This window comes from Ursus americanus, chromosome 25, assembly GCF_024610735.1.
Source record: "Ursus americanus isolate L20-20 chromosome 25, mUrsAme1.1.p, whole genome shotgun sequence".
Taxonomy (NCBI): Eukaryota; Metazoa; Chordata; class Mammalia; order Carnivora; family Ursidae; genus Ursus; species Ursus americanus.
This window is the reverse complement of record NC_142151.1, coordinates 37,988,886-38,007,853: the sequence shown is the minus strand read 5'-3', so window position 1 is coordinate 38,007,853 and position 18,968 is coordinate 37,988,886. Positions and strand designations below refer to the sequence as shown.

At 34.6% G+C, this 18,968-nt stretch overlaps 1 protein-coding gene across 2 annotated transcripts in view; it reads right to left on the bottom strand.

Annotated features, from left to right (window-relative positions):
• The window catches only part of ARID2 (AT-rich interaction domain 2), a 159,591-nt gene that overhangs the window by 17,135 nt on the left and 123,488 nt on the right, over positions 1 to 18,968 (bottom strand). For both annotated transcript variants that reach the window (XM_087855791.1, XM_045801219.2), the window contains one exon: positions 17,861 to 18,009. In XM_087855791.1, the coding sequence (XP_087711917.1) occupies positions 17,861 to 18,009 (149 nt within the window). The remainder of the gene's footprint in view (positions 1 to 17,860; positions 18,010 to 18,968) is intronic.

Genomic DNA, 18,968 nt, shown 5'->3' with positions numbered 1-18,968 from the left:
CTAGTATAAAAAAAAAAGACATGAAACTGACAAGTGTTGGTGAGGATGCAGAGAAAAGGGAACGTTCATGCACTGTTGGTTGGAATGCAAACTGGTACAGCCACTGTGGAGAACAGTATGGAGGTTCCTCAAGAAATTAAAAATAGAACCACCAGATGATTCAGTAATTCTACTTCTGGGTATTTATCTGAAGAAAATGAAAACACTAATTCGAAAAGTTATATACATCCCTATATTAACTGCAGCATTATTTTCAAAAGCCAAGACATGGAAGCAACCTCAGTGTCCACTGATAGATAAATGGATAAAAAAGTTGTGGTATACACATATAGAATAGAATATTAGCCATAAAAAAGAATAAAATCTTGCCATTTGCAACATCATGGATGGACCTAGAGAGTCTTATGCCAAGTGAAATAAGTCAGAGAAAGACAAATACCATAAAATCCCACTTACACATGGAATCTAAAAAAAACCCAAACTAAGCTCATAAAGAGAAGAGACTGGTGGTTGTCGGGTGGGAGATGGTGGGTGGACAAATGGGTAAAGGGAACAAAAGATACAAACTTCTAGTTATAAAATAAGTCGTGGGGATGTAACAAAAAGAAGAGTTTACTGTGTAATTAAAATTAAGTACATTTTTAGCTTTGGAATCTCTTAATTCTCAGTACAAACAATGCTATTTCATTAATATGAAATAAATATGACTGGAGCTTTAATAATTGTCACAATGAGGCATTTCTTATTGTGTTTTTAGTATCTTACCTAAATACTAAAAATTATTAATCAAAAGGTAAAGCTGTTTGCACACACACACACAGACACATACACCAAAATCCAAATGTACTACTACTAGTCACTAGTCAAAATGATACCTGATTCTAAAACATTTCTCAGCACATTAAATGAATCAAGTTTATTTACAACACACAAAATTGATGAATTTACCAGTCACAAGAAGAAGGGATAAAATTAGTGTTTCTTTAAATCAAATTACTAAATATATGAAACTGTATTTATGTACAGTTTTAAGATCACAGGGATTTTCAAGTGTTCATCACTTTACCTGCGCAGCACAGTCTATTATTTCCCTCCTATCTACTACCTTTCCCCTCTATCCTAAGTCTGTTTACTATTTATCTAACTACTCCAGTCGTACAATCCATTCATTGGTGACGGTACAAGCTCTAGTATAACTATGAATGGAGCTGGTTGCAAATACATTAAATGGAATATCTGGATTTTTAAAGCTTAAATGCAATTCCAATGCAAAAGAGATACTGAGTTTGCAGGTTATTGATTTTTCTGGAATGGGCTAGGGGAAGAGATAAGGTGGGATGCCACTACTGTATACTACTGCCTAGAACAATTCTCCTTACTACTACCTTTCCATCAATAACCTACCCCTGCCACCCAACTGGGACTGCTGCTCATAAGATCTGATACACTGCGGCCACAGTGCGGCTATGTGGTGCCATTAGAAGAATGCCCTTCACTAAGATACTTTAGTGGAAAAACATTGTAATACCTATACAATCTCTGACATGTGTCCTCCCCCCCCCCCCCAGGCCCCTGATGTGCACAGCCACAGGGGGAAGCACTGGACAAGTAACATTTCAGAAACTCATTTTGCTGACTGGTAATCTACCTTCCAGGGTGGTTGTGAGGCTTAAATTTGAGGATACATGTAAAGCCATTTGGCAAGTATTAGGCCAAAGTTAAATGAGAGCTGTTACCATGACCATTAGTAGTAGTAGCGGCAGTCATAGTGGCGGCACTACTAATATCTTGTCTTTCCACCTTGTGTATCCTACTGTCACCTACCATGAGGCTTTCCCCACAACTATTCCAAACTTGCCAAACCTTGCTCCATAAAGTTAGTCCACCTCCAAGTTAATGCTCCCGATTATCAAGGGCTTCTCATCATTACAATTTATTATATTAATTTCTGCTCCTGAAAACATTCCCCACACAACTGCTCCAAACTTTTTCACCTTTTGTTAAACACCAATCTGATTGTTTCAGAGTCTGTCTTCCCCTATATAGTGTGAGTCTGTAATTTTAGGGATATTGCCTTATTGTTACATGTCTGGAAAAAGAAGTCTATTCCTGAAAGAATTTAAGTTTATTCTATTAGAGCTGCCCTAACTTCCTTTTCCTCTGTATTAAATTTTCTGTCATTACTCATAGTTCCCCCTTCTCTTGGATCCTAGCCAGAAGTAGTCACTATTTCCAGGGTTAATTCTTTCACTTACATTCTGGAATCTGTTACATACCTTTGTAAACTACCTCCTCTTTTGCATCTTCAATCTTTTCCTTTCTACTGAACCCTATACTTAAATGTAACAATATATATGCTACTCCAACTAAAAACAACAGAAACAACACTTTTCCTTTGATCTCTTTACTATCACAAAACATAGAAACTACATTTACAATATCTGGCAAAGCAATGATAAATTTAACCAATATTTAGTGCGTTTATTACAGTAACTATATCTGACAATATTTTCTCCATCATTGGCCATTCTTCAAAGGCACATATCATTTTCAATTACATCATCGATACAATTTATAAGGCTAGTCCCCTGCTCTTTACATAAATAGTTGCAGCTAAAGCTCAGGATTAGCTTTTATTCCTTTATTTAAATCCCCTTCACCAAATTCTTTTTTCTTTCAGCTGTTTGTTTCAACTGAACAAATTACTTGCATAAGGCTACTAGGAGCAGGTCTGCGGATTCTAGTTACCCCACGCAGCTGCTAACGGCTACAACACTTTACCACTTGAAAATAAAGCCAATAAGCATTTCTTTATTGGTGTTAATTATACAGTGATTTTTACTCACTTTTCCTACCATCAAACAGTATCTTAGGCATCATTAACACATAAATAAATGAAGTAAATAAAGAATACTTTTCCTACTACCCTAAAGATTTTATTATTTAAAAGCCTGCAATCTATGTAGGTTACATATATTAATACCTTTTACAATATTTTAATAATTCACCATATTTAAAAGAACGATTTAGAAACAAACATCTGTGGCTATAAAGCTATGATTGTTTCTTTTGTTTTTAAAACATAAATAAAAAGGCTGAAAATAGCACTTTAGTTCAGATAGTTTCATTTAAAGTTTTCTTAGTTGCTGAAGTTCTTGACAGGCTGTTTATCTTTAATGACCAAAAAGGATTCCATGTCCCTCTTAATAGCACTCCTGCTGCAAAAACATTTAATTTGACTTAAAACACATGGGATATATATTTTTAACAGGAAAATTCTAGTTTAAAAGTAAGATGTGCATATAAATGTTAATAAATGCACATAAATGATAGTACTATACATCAAAAATATTGACACTGCAAAAACAGCTTTTAAAAAAGTTATATTGTTAATTTAGAATAATTAACTTTTACTTCAACACTTGACATCTAATTGCTTTACACAAATAACATTCTCTGGCCAAAGAAATACCACGGGTATGCATTATTTTATATTCAAATGAGATTTAGTAATAAGCTGATAAAATTTGGGGGAAAAAGCCCAAGCCAACAATGATGCTGGCAGACTTACCCAATTTTATTACATATCCAATTGTAGAAGTCCCAAATGGAAAAACCAAACAAAAGACAACTAACTTCACTATTAAATTAATTTATTGCCTTAACACAGGACTAAAAATTACAAGTGCAAACTGGACAGTCCCAGCCCAGCACTGGTGTCCTTGCGAAACTAAATGCCGTGGTAGCTACAGCCCTCTGTCTGCTATAGTCAGTCAGACTCAAAGCCACAGGTAAGAGCAACTGATTCATTGGCTTAGCTGCTGGAGGTAACGGGGGAGTAAGCAAGTATTGGGCCTTTTTCTTTATTTTGGCTTTTGTAGACAGAGATATGTCCTGACTTCTAGTAAGACTCAAATTATGGGAAATATCTCAAACATAGGAGGGGAGTTTGGATGGAAGATAGTCAAAACCAAAATGTCTTTGGCCCTATCTCCTTTCCTTCTACTAATTAATAATATTGATAATATTATAATATAAGTAATATTAGTAGTATTAATAATAATTGAGGAAAGGACTTCTGTTTTTGCTCTTTAATACTCTAGCCCCAGCTCCTAACTTATTGGTCTGTGAAGCAGTCACATATTTTACACAGTAAAGTAGGAAATATATTCTCAGGGACCTTGTTTAAATAAATATGCTTCCAAAATCTGTACCCTCCACTGAAATTTTAATCACATCTGAAAGTAGTATAGAAGTGCATATGCACAATTTAGGCATTTTCAATAAATATGTTATACTTAATTAACTAAACATAAGCTTGGAGATAAAATAAAAATGCATGATGATGTGTGTATTTGTCTGTTTTTAATGAGACAAATAAAGCATACAAATGAATTTGAGACTGGCTACTCACCCGGACTCGGTGAAAGACGTGGCAGTGTATCACTTCACACTGTTCCTGACAAAGCTACTCACAGCATAAAGTACCTCCCTACCTGAACTTCTGTTTGCTCATCAATTACTCTGTATTTGGTATATTCACAAACATCATCTTATTTGATTTCAATGATGGCTCTTTGTTAAAGGTAAAATTATCCCCACTTTACTGCTAAGGAAAACAAGTTTTCAAAGAAGTAACCTTCCAGAGCCATACAACTATGTGGCAAGAGCTGGGGTTTGGAACCAAAATGCCTAAGACCTAACTTTTTTCCTACTCTACTTTAATATATGATTGTTAACTTGGATAATAGACATAAGTTTATGTCTAGGTAAAAACTGAAGTATACTTTTATACATAGTATCTATGATGCTATAAATTTTTTCTTATTTTTAATGCTGGCAAATTCCGAAAGCATAGTAGGCTTAACAGGTTAGCATTGGCACATAATTCTCTTATTCTGTGTATAATTTCTTAGGAATAAATAAAGTTTATTGGTAAACTGCAGGCTAGATTCTCACCTTAGTAAATTCTATTCCCAAATATTTTAAATAACTCTAAAAAAGGACTTCAGCACGATTTGGCAAATTCGTCTCATGGTAATAACCTTGGTTTTGGGTACCATCTTTAAATACTCTTTGGTATCCAGTGTTTGAAAGAATGACATAAAATAAAAAGTTCTACCATCAGCTGTGGAAGGAATTAAGGCTTTTCCTAATAACATATTTTTATGCATCAGTAGTTAAGGCCCGAGGAACATACCTTAAGCTAATGCTACCAAAAAGTATTACATAAAATTAATCTCACATTTATAAAGGTTTATTAGCTCAAACTCTAAGTATAATAGTATTAACAAAACACCTATTGATTCTATAGTTTTTATATAAAATCTTTTATAAACGTAGAGACAGCAAAGTGATGGGCTGTTACCTTCACAGTTGAAGAGATACGATGCCAACACGCTAGGTCAGCAAAGAACTGTTGACTATAGAATCAAGCCCATCTTCATTAATTTAACTCACTCTACAAATATTAATTAAAAGCCCTTTATGCGCCAAACATTGTGCTAATATGATAAAAACTCCAGGGTGCAAAGCATCAACCGTCTGAAGATATCTTCTGGTCTTATGACCACAAAATTTAAACAAAAGATGCTAAAAAATGAATTCCAAGCTGTCAAGTAATCTAATTACCAAATTAATTTCAACCTAAACTGGCAATTTAACTAGAATTAAGCAGTCACTGATGTATCATGAATTATAAATTTCCACTCTGGATATCTTACCCTATATCAAATATTTCCAAATCTATCAAGATGGCAGTTTTAAGAAAAAATAAAGTGGACTTTGTCAAAAATAAAAACTTTTGTGCTTCAAAGGACACCATTAAGAAAGTGAAAAGACATGTATGTTAACTAAACTAGAATTTTCATAAAATTGCACATGCACACACAAAAAGAAAGTGAAAAGACAACCAAAAAATGGGAGCAAATTTGTGCAAATCATACATCTGATAAGGGACTTGTATCCAGGTTATATAAAGAGCCCTTACAACTCGAAAAAGACAACCCAATTAAAAAATGGGCAAAGGTCAACAGTCATAAACTGTGTCGATGGTATGTACCTTTAATACAAGGTGACAAAAATGGCATGTTACTCTGCGATCCTCCTCAAAAACGTACAACTCCTGTCTAATCATGAAAAACACATCAGAGAAATTCTGATAGAGGAGGATCCTACAAAAAACCTGACCAGTACTCCTCAGAACTGTTAAGGTCATCAAACACAAGGAAAGTCTGAGCGGCTGTCAGAGCCTAAGGACACATGACAACTAAACACAGTATGGTATTCTGGATGATATCCTGAAACAGAAAAAGAACATTAGGTAAAAAGTAAGGAAATCTGAAAAAAAAAATGGAATTTAGTTAATAATGATTTATCAATATTGATTGTAACAAATGTACCATATTAATGTAAGATGCTAATAACAGGGGAAATTGGATGATGGGTAGATGGGAACTTTGTTCTATCTTCCCAATTTTTGTGTAACTCTAAATCTGTTCTAAAACTCTAAAAAATAAGTCTATTTTCTTTAATGAAAAGAAAAAGGATGACAGTTTTATATATCACACTCAACTAATCTTTAGAAACTTTACCTTAAAATAAAATTTTTAAAACTGCCATTAGTTTTTGTTAAATATTTTAATTTTTTTCATTTAACTCCTTAAACTGACTACATTATTTCTGAAATTTCAATTACTAGAAGAAATTAAAGATTTACCATGGATTTTGGATGATACTTCTGGAAGAAGTAAAAGCATCTTTACAGAGAATACAAATTCTAGTTTTCATTTGTTACATATAGTGAGGTTGATGTTTCTTGTTGTTCACTGTTATTTCCCATGAGACCAATGATTATTAAAATCTCATCTTGATGCAAAAGTAACGTTAAGGATTATATAGCAGGAGTAGCGAAACCTTATGTTAGAACCTTCAGGAGGAAATACAACTGCAAAAGGTTCAGTAGGAACCCAGTTGTTTGAACCTCAGCATCACTTGAGGAGATTCCTAGGTGGTCAGGGAATATCAATTTTATTAGTGCAAATAAAAGTCCCTAGTTTCTAGAGAGAAAGCTTCCACACTGGAAATGTTTATTGAGATCCTCTAAATTCTGTTTGACTCTTTAATGATACAACTCTAAATATAAACACGATATAGATTACATTCCTCCCAAAGGAAAATAATTTCCATCTTTTCTATAATAGCTATTAGCTAGATATCAATGAGAAACGATGTATTCTAAAAAAGTGGCTTTCAAATGTCTTTTATAGCAGCAGAGCCATCTTTTCAAACAAAATATGAGTTAGAGTCTTTACACATGAAGTAAAAAGCAGAGATACTATGGTTAAAGGTAAGTTGGAGGCCTCTCAAATGTCCCCTTTATCCTAACATTGCTTATTCAAAGAACACTGTGGCCAAGAAATAGTACTAAAAACAATGAATGTAAATTCTTGGCTTACCAGAGGCATTGAGTCCTTTCCTCTAATTACAAAGAATTAAAAGAGCAGTTCATGGGTATTTTTTATTATAGAGAATTTTTTGGGTCCCATTTCTTAAACAAGGATCAAACACAAACTATAATCACACATTATTTATATATTTCAGCTATAAACTAACAGTCCACATCATGCTGATGATATAAAAACAAGAATAAAAATAAGAACAAGGACCTTCCAAGGTTTTGCTCAGACATATAAAAAGCTTAGAAGTTGTCACTCCCATCCTCAGAAAAAGAAAAAAACCGAACTGAAAATGAACAGTTCTTCTTAAGTCCATCAGAGAACTGAGGTCACAAGGCCAACTGCCTCCCTGAAAACTGGAGACAGTCGAATATAGAGATCACAAATAACTTCCAGAGGAAATAACTGGTAGGAATACTTAAGCAGAAATTGATGAATTGATGGAGGTCTAGTATAGATTATCTTGAAAGATAAAAACTCTGGCAGGGGCTGGGGGTGGGGGCCGGGGGGGTGGGGGGTGTGTGGCTGCAGTGTCTTCAGAGAGCCCACACTTTTGTGAGTTTTACCTCCAGGAATTTTACCAGGGTCCTAAGGTAAAGACTGGAGGAAAAATTCCCTAGGGCTTTCCAGCAAGGGGAGAGAGAAAGCAATCAATTTTAAATATGCCCAGAGTGGTTTTTTCTCCTTACCAAGGGCCTGACCTCAGGGAAAATTACTTTACCAAAGCCTCATCTGGCCTAGGGGAAGGAGCAATTGGATGACTTGAGCCCTCCAGATTCCCTGTCTCACATAAGGGGAGAAAATAAAGAAAATAAAAGAAACTCTTCTTAAAGTCACAGCCTTTAGGCTCAAGCCCACTAAAAAAAAGTTAGATTTAATCATGAGATTATAGAATGCTTCCCATCTGCAATACCTTATCACCACATCAACAAGGTTCCAGTATAATAACAGTGGATTACAACCGAGAGAGCTGTAAGTTACAGAGTCTATTTAAAACCGAGCTTCAGCGCGCCTGCGTGGCTCAGTTGGTTGAATATCTGACTCTTGGTTTTGGTTGGGGTCATGATCTCATGGGTCTTTTTTTTTTTTTTAAAGATTTTATTTATTTATTCGACAGAGATAGAGACAGCCAGCGAGAGAGGGAACACAAGCAGGGGGAGTGGGAGAGGAAGAAGCAGGCTCATAGCGGAGGAGCCTGATGTGGGGCTCGATCCCATAACGCCGGGATCACGCCCTGAGCCAAAGGCAGACGCTTAACCGCTGTGCCACCCAGGCGCCCCTGATCTCATGGGTCTTGAGATCAAGCCCTGCATGGGGCTCTGGGCTCAGGAGGGAGTCTGCTTGCGATTCTCTTCCTCTTCTCCTCACCCTATTCACACTAAAATAAACAAATGAATCTTTTAAAAAATGAGCTGCTAACAAAACCCCAAGACAACAGGGGAGGGGGGGAAGGATACTAGAAGAAACTGAAACCTCTGACACCTATAGCTACAGCAAACATTAAATACAGCATAATTCCTGAGCAGGTAAACATAAAATTTAACACTAAAGGTCTCTTTACCTCAGTTCCTATTAACTGATACAACATATCCGGCTTTCAACAAAACTTACAAAGCATGCTAAATGTAAAAAAGAAAAGAACCAAACAAACCCCAAAACCAAAACCAAAAACCAACCAGAAACCAAACACCAAAACCCAACAGCAAACCCAAACCACAGTTTGAAGAAACAAAGCATGCATGAGAACCAGACTCAGATATGGCGGAGGTTTTGGAATTATCATAATGCAGACTTAACACAGTTGTGATTAATATGCTAAGGCTCTAATGGAAAAAGTGGCAACATGCAAGAAGATATGGGTAAAGTAAGCAAAGAAATGGAGATGCTAAGAATCAAAAAGAAATGTCAGAAATCAAAAATACTGTGACAGAAATAAAGAATGTGTTTGACGAGTGGCTGACTCAGTGAGTGGAGCACGTGACTTGATATCGTGGTTGTGGGTTTCAGTCCCATGTTGGGTATAGAGATTACTTAAAAAATAAAATCTTAAAAAAAAGAAAAAAGAAAAAAAAGAATGCCTTTTGATAGGATCATCAATAGACTGGATATAGCCAAGAAAAGAATCAGTGAGTTTAAACATGTATGAATAGAAACTTTCCAAACTGGTGCGCCTGGGTGGCTCAGCTGTTAAGCGTCTGCCTTTGGATCAGGGCGTGATCCCAGAGTCCTGGGATCGAGCCCCACATCGGGCTCATCCGCTGGGAGCCTGCTTCTTTCTCTTCCACTCCCCCTGCTTGTGTTCCCTCTCTCGCTGGCTGTCTCTCTCTATGTCAAATAAATAAAATCTTAAAAAAACAAAAAAAGAAAGTTTCCAAACCGAAGAACAAGAGAAAAAAAAGGAAACATATTTAAGAACTGTGGGACAATTACAAAAGGTTCAACATACATGTAATGGGAATACCAGAAAGAGGAAAGAGAGAAAACGGAAATAGCTGAACTAAGAACGGCTGAGAATTTTCCAAAATTAATGACACATACCAAACCACAGATCTAGGAAACTCAGAGAATACCAAATAAGATAAATGTTAAACAAGCAAACAAACAAACAAAAAACCCCAACAACACCTAGGCATATTATATTCAAACTCCTAAAAACCAAAGACAAAAAATTTTGAATGTAGCTAGAGGGAAAAGAGCAAAAACGAAAAACCTTACTGATAACACAACAAAGGTAAGATTACACTGGATGTCTCTTGAGTAGAATGAAATATTTTAAAGTTAAAAGAAAAAGATTTTATGTCCACAGAATTATTTTTCAAAAGCAAAGGAGAAATACTTTTTCAGACAAATATTGAGGGCATATCTGCACAGTAGAGCTGCCTTATAAGAAATGTTAAAAGAGGTTCTTCATAGAGAAGAAAAATGGTGGAGGTCAGTAACTGGGATGTATATGAAGAAAGGAAGGGTACTGGGGAAGGAAAAAATGAAAGTAGAATAAAATATTTTACTTTTCTTACTTTTTAACTGATCTAATAGGTAAGTGTTCAGAGTAACAGCAACAATGCATTTGGTGATTAAATCTTTTGGGTAAGTGAAGTGATTGACAGCATAAGGACACGAGGGAAGGAGTTCAAGAATACCCCATTACAAGGTACCTGTACTACACATGAAGCAGTATATTGCAGTTTTAAAGTGAAACAGATTAGCGGTAAATATATATTTCAAACCCTAGAACAATCATAAAAAGTTTTTAAAAGAAATATAATTGATATATTAAGAGGAACAAACGGAATCATAAATTACTCAACTAAAACCATGTGAAGACAAAAGATACAAAACACAAGTGAAATGAATAGAAAACATTTATAAATATGATAAATATTAGTGCAACTGTATCAATAGTCATTTTAAACGTGAATGATCTAAACATACTAATTAATAGATAAAGAGACAGGCAGGGTAGATAAACAAAACAAAACCCAACTATGTGAGTTAGATATAAAAACACAGATTAAAAGTATGATGGAGGTGGTTGGGATGAGCAAAATAGGTGAAGGGAATTAAAAGGTACAAACTTTCAGTTATAAAATAAATAAGCCACAGGGATGAAAAGTACAGCACAGGGAGTATAGTCAAAATACTGTAATAACTTTGTATGATAACATATGGTAACTAAACTTAGCATAGTGAATGTTGTATAATGTATATCATTGTCAAGTGGCTATGTTGCACACCTGAAACAATATAATATCATATGCCAACTACACTTCAATTAAAAAAATTTTTAAAAAGGCAATTAGCAACAGTTGAAGGACTTATATGAGGAAAACCTAGGGGAAGAAGAGAAAATCATATTCAAAGTTGAAAGCTGGGGACTAATAATATTAATTTGAACACTAAAATCCATTTTATACTCCCCCCCCCCAAAGGATGATGAAAGATATACCACACTAACGGTAATCAAAAGAAAGCTGGAGTAACTATACTAATGTCAGACAAAGCAGACTTCAGAGTACGGTTACTATCAGATATAAAGAGGGACATTACATAATGCTAAGGAGGTCAACTGTTCACAAAGACATAGAATTCTTAAGGTCTCCACCTAACGCAAAGCATCAAAATATGAGCAAAATCTGACAGAACTGCAAGAATAAATAGACAAATCCACTAATTATACTTGGAAACTTAACACAACCCTATCAGTGATTCACAGATCCAGCAGGCAGAACATCAGTAAGGAGGTATTTGAACTAAACAGCGCCATCAATCAATTGAATCTAACTGACAATTATATAATACTTCAACAACAAGAGAAAAAAACATTCTTCTCATGCTCACGAGGAACATTCACCAAGATAGACCACATTCTGGGACATAAAACACACCTTAACAAATTTAAAAGAATGGAAATCATATAAAGTAAGCTCTCAGAGTACAATGTAATTAAACTAAAAATCACTAACAAAAAGACAGGTGGACTATCCCAAAATACTTGGAAATTAACACATTTCTAAAATATTTTGAACTAAGTGATAATGAAATTATAACTTACCGAATTTGTGGGATACAGCTAAGACAGTACATAGAGGGAAAGTTATAGCATGAAATGTATATATTAGAAAAGCTCTAAGATCAATAATCTAAGCTTCCACCTTAGAAAACTAGAAAAGGAACAATATAAATTCAAAGCAAGCAGAAGAAAAAAAATAAAAATTAAAGTAGAAATCAATGAAATGACAACAGGAAATAAACAGAGAAAATCAACGAAACCAAAAACTGGTTGTTTGAAAAGATCAGTAAAATACATAAACCTCTAGCTAGCTTAACGAAGAGAAAGAATGAAAAACGACACAAATTACTAATATCGGAAATGAAAGCTTCTTTCATTGCTACTGAGCCCATGAACATTAAAAGGATAATAAATGTTACAAATAACTCTATGTCACAAATTTGGTATTTATGAAATGAATGGATCAATTCTCTAAAAGACACAATCTGCTAAAACTCACACAAGAAGAATAATCTGAACGGAGCGTATACTACTGAAAAAATTGAACCAATGATGTATGGTTTCACTGGTGAATTCTACCACACATTTAAGGAAGAAATGATACTAATTCTCTATAATCCCTACCAGAAAACAGGAGAGAACATTTCCTAATTCATTACATAAGACCAGCATTACCCTAACACCAAAACCATACAAAGACAGAAAAACTATAGACCAGTAGCTCTCATGAACATAGGTGTAGAAATCCTCAAAAGAGGTACTTCGGTGACTTAGTCGGTTAAGGGTCTGACTCTTGATCTCAGCTCAGGTCTTGATTTCAGGGTCATGAGTACAAGCCCTGCACCGGGCTCTACATCGTGGAGCCCACTTTGAAAAAAAAAAAATTGCTCAAGAAAAATATTAGCAAATCCAGTCAAATAACATAAAAAAAACTATATACCAATGAAAAATGAAGGATGCAATGTGTCATTGTGTGCCCCTACCCTGCTGTTCTACCCATGTCCTTTGCTGAGCCACTTAGGTCAAATGTAAGAACCCTAAATAAATATCTTAGGCTAAGCTGAAAAAATATGCATATTTATTTAACTTCTTCACTGCAGGTCTGCAAGGCTGATTCAAGATTCCAAAAATTAATTGATGTAATCCACCACATCAACAGGCTAAAGGAGGAAAATCATATGTTCATATCAACAGATGGAAAAGAAAGAACAGATTGGACAAAATCTAGCACCTATATATTACTAAAAACTCAGCAAACAACCCAATTAAAAAACAGTTATTAAATCTGGATACCTTACCAATGATGACATTCAGATGGCAAATAAATAAATGAATAGATGCTCAACATCTTTTGTTATCAGGGAAATACAAGTTGAAACAACACAGCTATGAATGCACATCTATTAGAACAGCTACAGTCTAAAACCCTGACAATACTGCATAGTGATGAAGACGTGGGGGAGCAGGAACGCTCATTCATTCATCGCCGGTAAAAAATGCAAAATAGTACAGCCACTCTGAAAAACAGTTTAGTCATGTCATACAATCAAGCAATTATAACCCTAGGTATCTGCCTGAATGAGTTAAAAATCATGTCCATACAAGGGCGCCTGGCTGGCTCCGTCGGTGGAGCATGTGACTCTTGATCTTAGGGTTGTGAGTTCAAGCCCCACGTTAGAGGCAGAGCTTACTTAAAAAAGTACGTCCACGCAAAGCTACAAACAAATATTTATAGCAACTTCTTAACTCCCAAAAACCAGAAGCAACCAAAATGTCCTTCGACAGGTAAACAAACTGGTGCATCCATACGATGGAATTACTATTATTTAGCAATAAAAAGAAATGAGCAATCAACCCACAAAAAGACACAGGGAAACTTAAACTCATATTCTTAGTGAAAAAAACCAGTCTGAAAAGACTACATACTGTCTGATTCCAACTATATAACATTCTAGGCAAAGGCAAAACTACAGAGACAGTAAGAAAGTCAGTAGTCGCCAGGCGCACAGAGGTGGGGGAAAGAGGGGAGGCAGTAAAGAGAGATGAACAGATCAGACACAGGGCATTTTCAGGGTGGTAAAACTATTCTGCAGAATACTGTAAAGATGAATACGTGACACTATGCATTGTCAAAATCCACACAACTGTATGGCACAAAGAGTGAATCCTCACGTAAACTCTGGATTTTAGCTAATAATAATGTGTAAATATTACTCATCAATCGTAACATACATCACACTAACAGAAGATGTTAATATTAGGGAAACTGTACAAGGAAGAAGGAATACATGGGAACTCTTTGCACTATCTGCTCAACTTTTCTATAAACCTAAAATTGCTCTAAGAAATAGTCAACTGATTTTTTTTTAAACAATAAGGATGAATATTATCACTATTATACAACTATTCCGGGAACATAAGATATTATAATTGGACAAGAGGACAAAATAAGAGGTATAAATGTAGGAAAAAACCCCACAAGTTGAAAAATATAATAGAAGTTATAAGAATTTATGACAGCAACAAAAAAATAAGAACCACAACTAGCAGTAAATTCTACAATTAATGTACGTGAAGAAAACTTCCAAGCTATACAGGGGTAGAAAAGACTGTAATACCATATGCTGATACCTTTATCTTGTAAGGAAAGAAGTAACACTGGAAAAATGTTCACTATCAAAAGATAAACACTACCAAAAAATTCATTAAAGCAATTGCAATGAGGGACACCTGGGTGGCTCAGTTGGTTAAGCGTCTGCCTTTGGCTCAGGTCATGATCCCAGGACCCTGTCCCACATCGGGCTCCTTGCTCAGTGAGGAGCCTGCTTCTCCCTCTGCCTGCTGATCCCCCTGCCTGTGCTCTCTCTCTGACAAATACATAACAAAATAAAATCTTAAAAAAAAATGCAATTACAACGAAAATGCCAATAGGCTTTTTTTTGGATCTCTAGAAACATTCTAAAGTTCATTTGAAAGGATAAGTATCTGTATGTGTACCAAATCCAATCTATAAATCACTCTTAATTTCAGAATCTAGCATAGTGCCTGGTATAAGTGCTTGAAAAAATGGAGAAACACCCTGAAAAAGAAAAATTAGGAGGGGGATCTTGCCATATCCAACCAGTGGGATAACAAGTAACCCAGAAATAGACAAAGCATACAAGAATTTAATAGATAACAAGGGTGGAAATTCAAACACCTAAGGAAAAGATGAACACCAATATGTTAGCCATTTGGAAAACAATAAAGCTAGATTCATACTTTATACATGAAATTAAATTATAGATGGATCAAAAAGTTAAAAAAATTAAAGTAGTGGAAGGCAACAAAATGTGTATTATGTGATCTAAGAGTTGAGAAGATCTTTCTAAGCATGAAATAAAAACCATTAGTTTTTCTAGTCTGTCCACTAAAATATCTAGAATAACCAACTTAAAAGCAATGGATACTCCCTGGAACCTAGACTAAATACCATTTCCCATTAAAAGACCTCCTTGGAGAAATTTGATTCCATGTGTGCGGCAGGAACATTTTGTCTAACAGAGAGCAAGGAAACTGTCAGAGACATATTAAGATCACTTAACCAAAGGAACTGGGAACCAGCATGAATAGGCCTTTACTGGTTAAGACAGGACAATTTGAACATCAAGAAATAATAACTGCAATGGACTAAAATTTTTAAATTCATAAGTTCATTTATAATGATACTAAAAACAAAAACAGAATCCAAACTTCATGGGACACCTTTGAAGAATACAAGTAAATAATGCAATATTTTGAAAACTGGTAAATAAGAGCTATCATAAATAACCTATCTAGCCTTTTTTCTAGGAACTTATTATTCCTCAGAGAAATCAAAGAGTTGGTAAGAGGGGAACTTGTACATTTTACAACTCTTCATGGAATGATGGATTTAGGTGATGATCCCCAATGGCTGCTGACATCACAAAACAAGAGACAAGATATTACGTATCTCCTCACGGAAGTACACAATGCCATTTCTAAAATGCTCTTCATAAAACTCAAACAATTGAAGAGGAGCAGAAGGAGAGAGAATCTGAAGCCGACTCTGCACTGAGCGCAAGCCTGACGCAGAGCTCACAACCATGAGATCACAACCGGAGACTGCTGCTTAACAGACTGAGCCACCCCGGCGCGCCTGTACTCAAACTTTTCTAACCATCCCAGCACTGCGTTAACTGTCCGCTATCTGCCAACTATCTTTTTATAGCACTTATTTATACCATGAATTTGTTTTTGGATGTGCTTCTTTAAAAGCTGAGAATGATCCTTTTTATTTCTAACTCCTCGCACATACACCCTCCTAGAGGGTACCCGGTAAATATTTGCAGAATCAAACTGAATTAGGATTGCAGCATCTAAAAATGGCTTTAAAAAATGACAAGCTCTAGGAAGACTTGCTGAGTCTTATTCAAAAAAGACTTCCAAAGAGGAGGCGCATATCAAATTTTGTAGCAAGATGGGAAATCATGTTGTGCATTTAGGCTCATTAACTCTTCCAGCAACTTTTTTTTCTTGAAATACTATAAGTGCTTCATCTAAAGCAGCTATTCTCAAACTTTTTAGTCAACAAACAGTATTAGCTGACTACCTACTCCATCAGCTTCCATTTGCATGGAAAAACAAAAACAAAATCTAAAAACAGTAAAGAATACAGTTGACATTGGTAAAAAAAGTTTCAAATTAACTTACAACATAAACAAAACAAGATGTTCAAAATAAACAAATCAAAGAAGTAATTGGAGACCACCTAGAGCACTGACTTGTAAACTACCTTTTAACAAAAAGATTCTACACTATAATCTAGTACACATATGCTTATACTATATATACATATAAACAATAGTTACCTTTACTAACATAATGGAATCTGATATATTTTATTCATTTTTTTAATTGTAGGAAAAAAAAAGACAACAAAACCAGCAAAAACCCACAAGGAGACCTGACAAAATGATTTCATGACGTCACTTCTATGTTGAGATTTAAAGTTTGATGGACACTGCCCAAAGAAACTGTGCATACTATTAACAATCCCTAGTCTACAGTGATAGCCACAATCCCACAACAAACCTGTATATGAAGTTTACAGTAAAGTATATCTGTAGTATATCATTAAAATTATGAATAGCAAATATAATTTTTAAAAGAATATGGTAATTTCTGTTACCATTTAAAATGAAATGGAACTTTGATATCCAAAAAATGAAGGGCGTTATGTCTATTAAGACAAGTGCCTTAGTCCTAGATCTCTAAAAAGTGACAAAGCGAAGGGTCTTGGCTGAGCACTGTTAAAAGAACGATTTTATTTTAACCAACATTATTTGCAAGTATTTCTTCAAGTGTAAGAAAGCCCTGTTTTAGGAAGTTCAGTTCTACTCACTGTTCATCTTAGTTATTAAATTGTGAAATGATATGGCTTTAAAAATAATTTTCATGGGGTGTCCAACCCAAACTCAAATTTAAGACAAATCAGACTTCCTACCAGATTATTATCTTTAAGTTGCTACAATACAGAAACTCGATAGCTGCCACCAACTTCAAGTCACTTTAAAAAAACCTATCTCTAATCAGAGCCAAATATGAAATCAAATGCTTAGTTGATTTTCTTTTATTAACAGCTAATACCGAAACACATTCCCCAATAACCTACCATTAGGCAATGAAGCTCTTTCTACCATTTATACAAATTTCTTAGCTTAGGTGCCACTGGATCTACATAAACATTCCTCTTAACAGGAAGTATTTTTGCTAAAAGACTTCAGTGGTTTCAAAAGAAAATTTTCATAAAAGTATAGATGACAGAAATGTAAATATAAAAGCATTCCAGAACAAAGAGCATTTATGTGTATCAAATAAAATTGCCATTTACTTTTTACAAGACTGCCACAGACACATGAAGTTGTGTCCAGGTTTTCTCACTGGATCCCCTTGTTGACTAGATGCACTGAATGGAGAAGGCTGGGAAGTGTTAGGTTGGCTCTGCACTTGCACAGCTGGTGAAGGCGTCATAGGAGTGTTCTGTGAAAAAACACAACCACGCAGTTTGTGAGGTGACACTGAAAGACATTCATATTCCAAAGTATAGGCATAAAGTGATTATAATGACAATTATATGATTATATTGATAGTTATGCACTTCTAACATAAAATTTACATTTGTAGTTAATGATCATTTGTTAAAAATTCTTTAACAAAGCTAATTATTTTTATAAAAATAATTAGGAAGTCAAATTCTTTTACTTCATATGAAGCACAAAGGCAAGATTACATTGTTATTGTTACAGGATATACCTTATTTAGAATTAAGAATTTTTAGATTAATAAAATTAGGCAGAAACACAATTATAGGTTAAAATGAGGAATAAATCTACTATAAATACACCCATTTGATTTACTTACGTACATTCTGCACAAGAACAAATCAATTGCAAATTATTATTTTTTTGCATATTTCATTTTAGATTATTTAATGACTACAGCATAAAACAGAGCAAAAACCAAAGAAAATTTCTGATGTTAAAAATGAAGTAACCATAAGTAGAATGTTGTAAATATTATTTTATAGTAAGCCATTTTAACAACTTTAGTCTTTAAAGGTAAAGTTTAGTTATAGCTTTTGACAGACAATACAAAGAATTTTAATTGTACACATAAGTCTTTTAAATATAAGCTATGTTTTCTTCTTCTGTAGCCCATCCTTTTCTCTCTAAAAAATACATAATTATAATATAGCTTAAACCAATTAGAGGCAAAATATTTTCTTTGAACCTTAACTCAGATTTTATTCATAATGTATCACAAAGGGAAAAATAATATTGAATTTCTCATATAGAAATGGTAGCATACCATATTCAAAGGAGTGTTTAATGGCAATAAATTTAAACCCTGGAAATATTAAATATACTTGTTCACTTACAAGGTATTACTGGAACTAGTTGGCAAAACTAGTTAAAAACTGCTATAAACATCAGATTAAA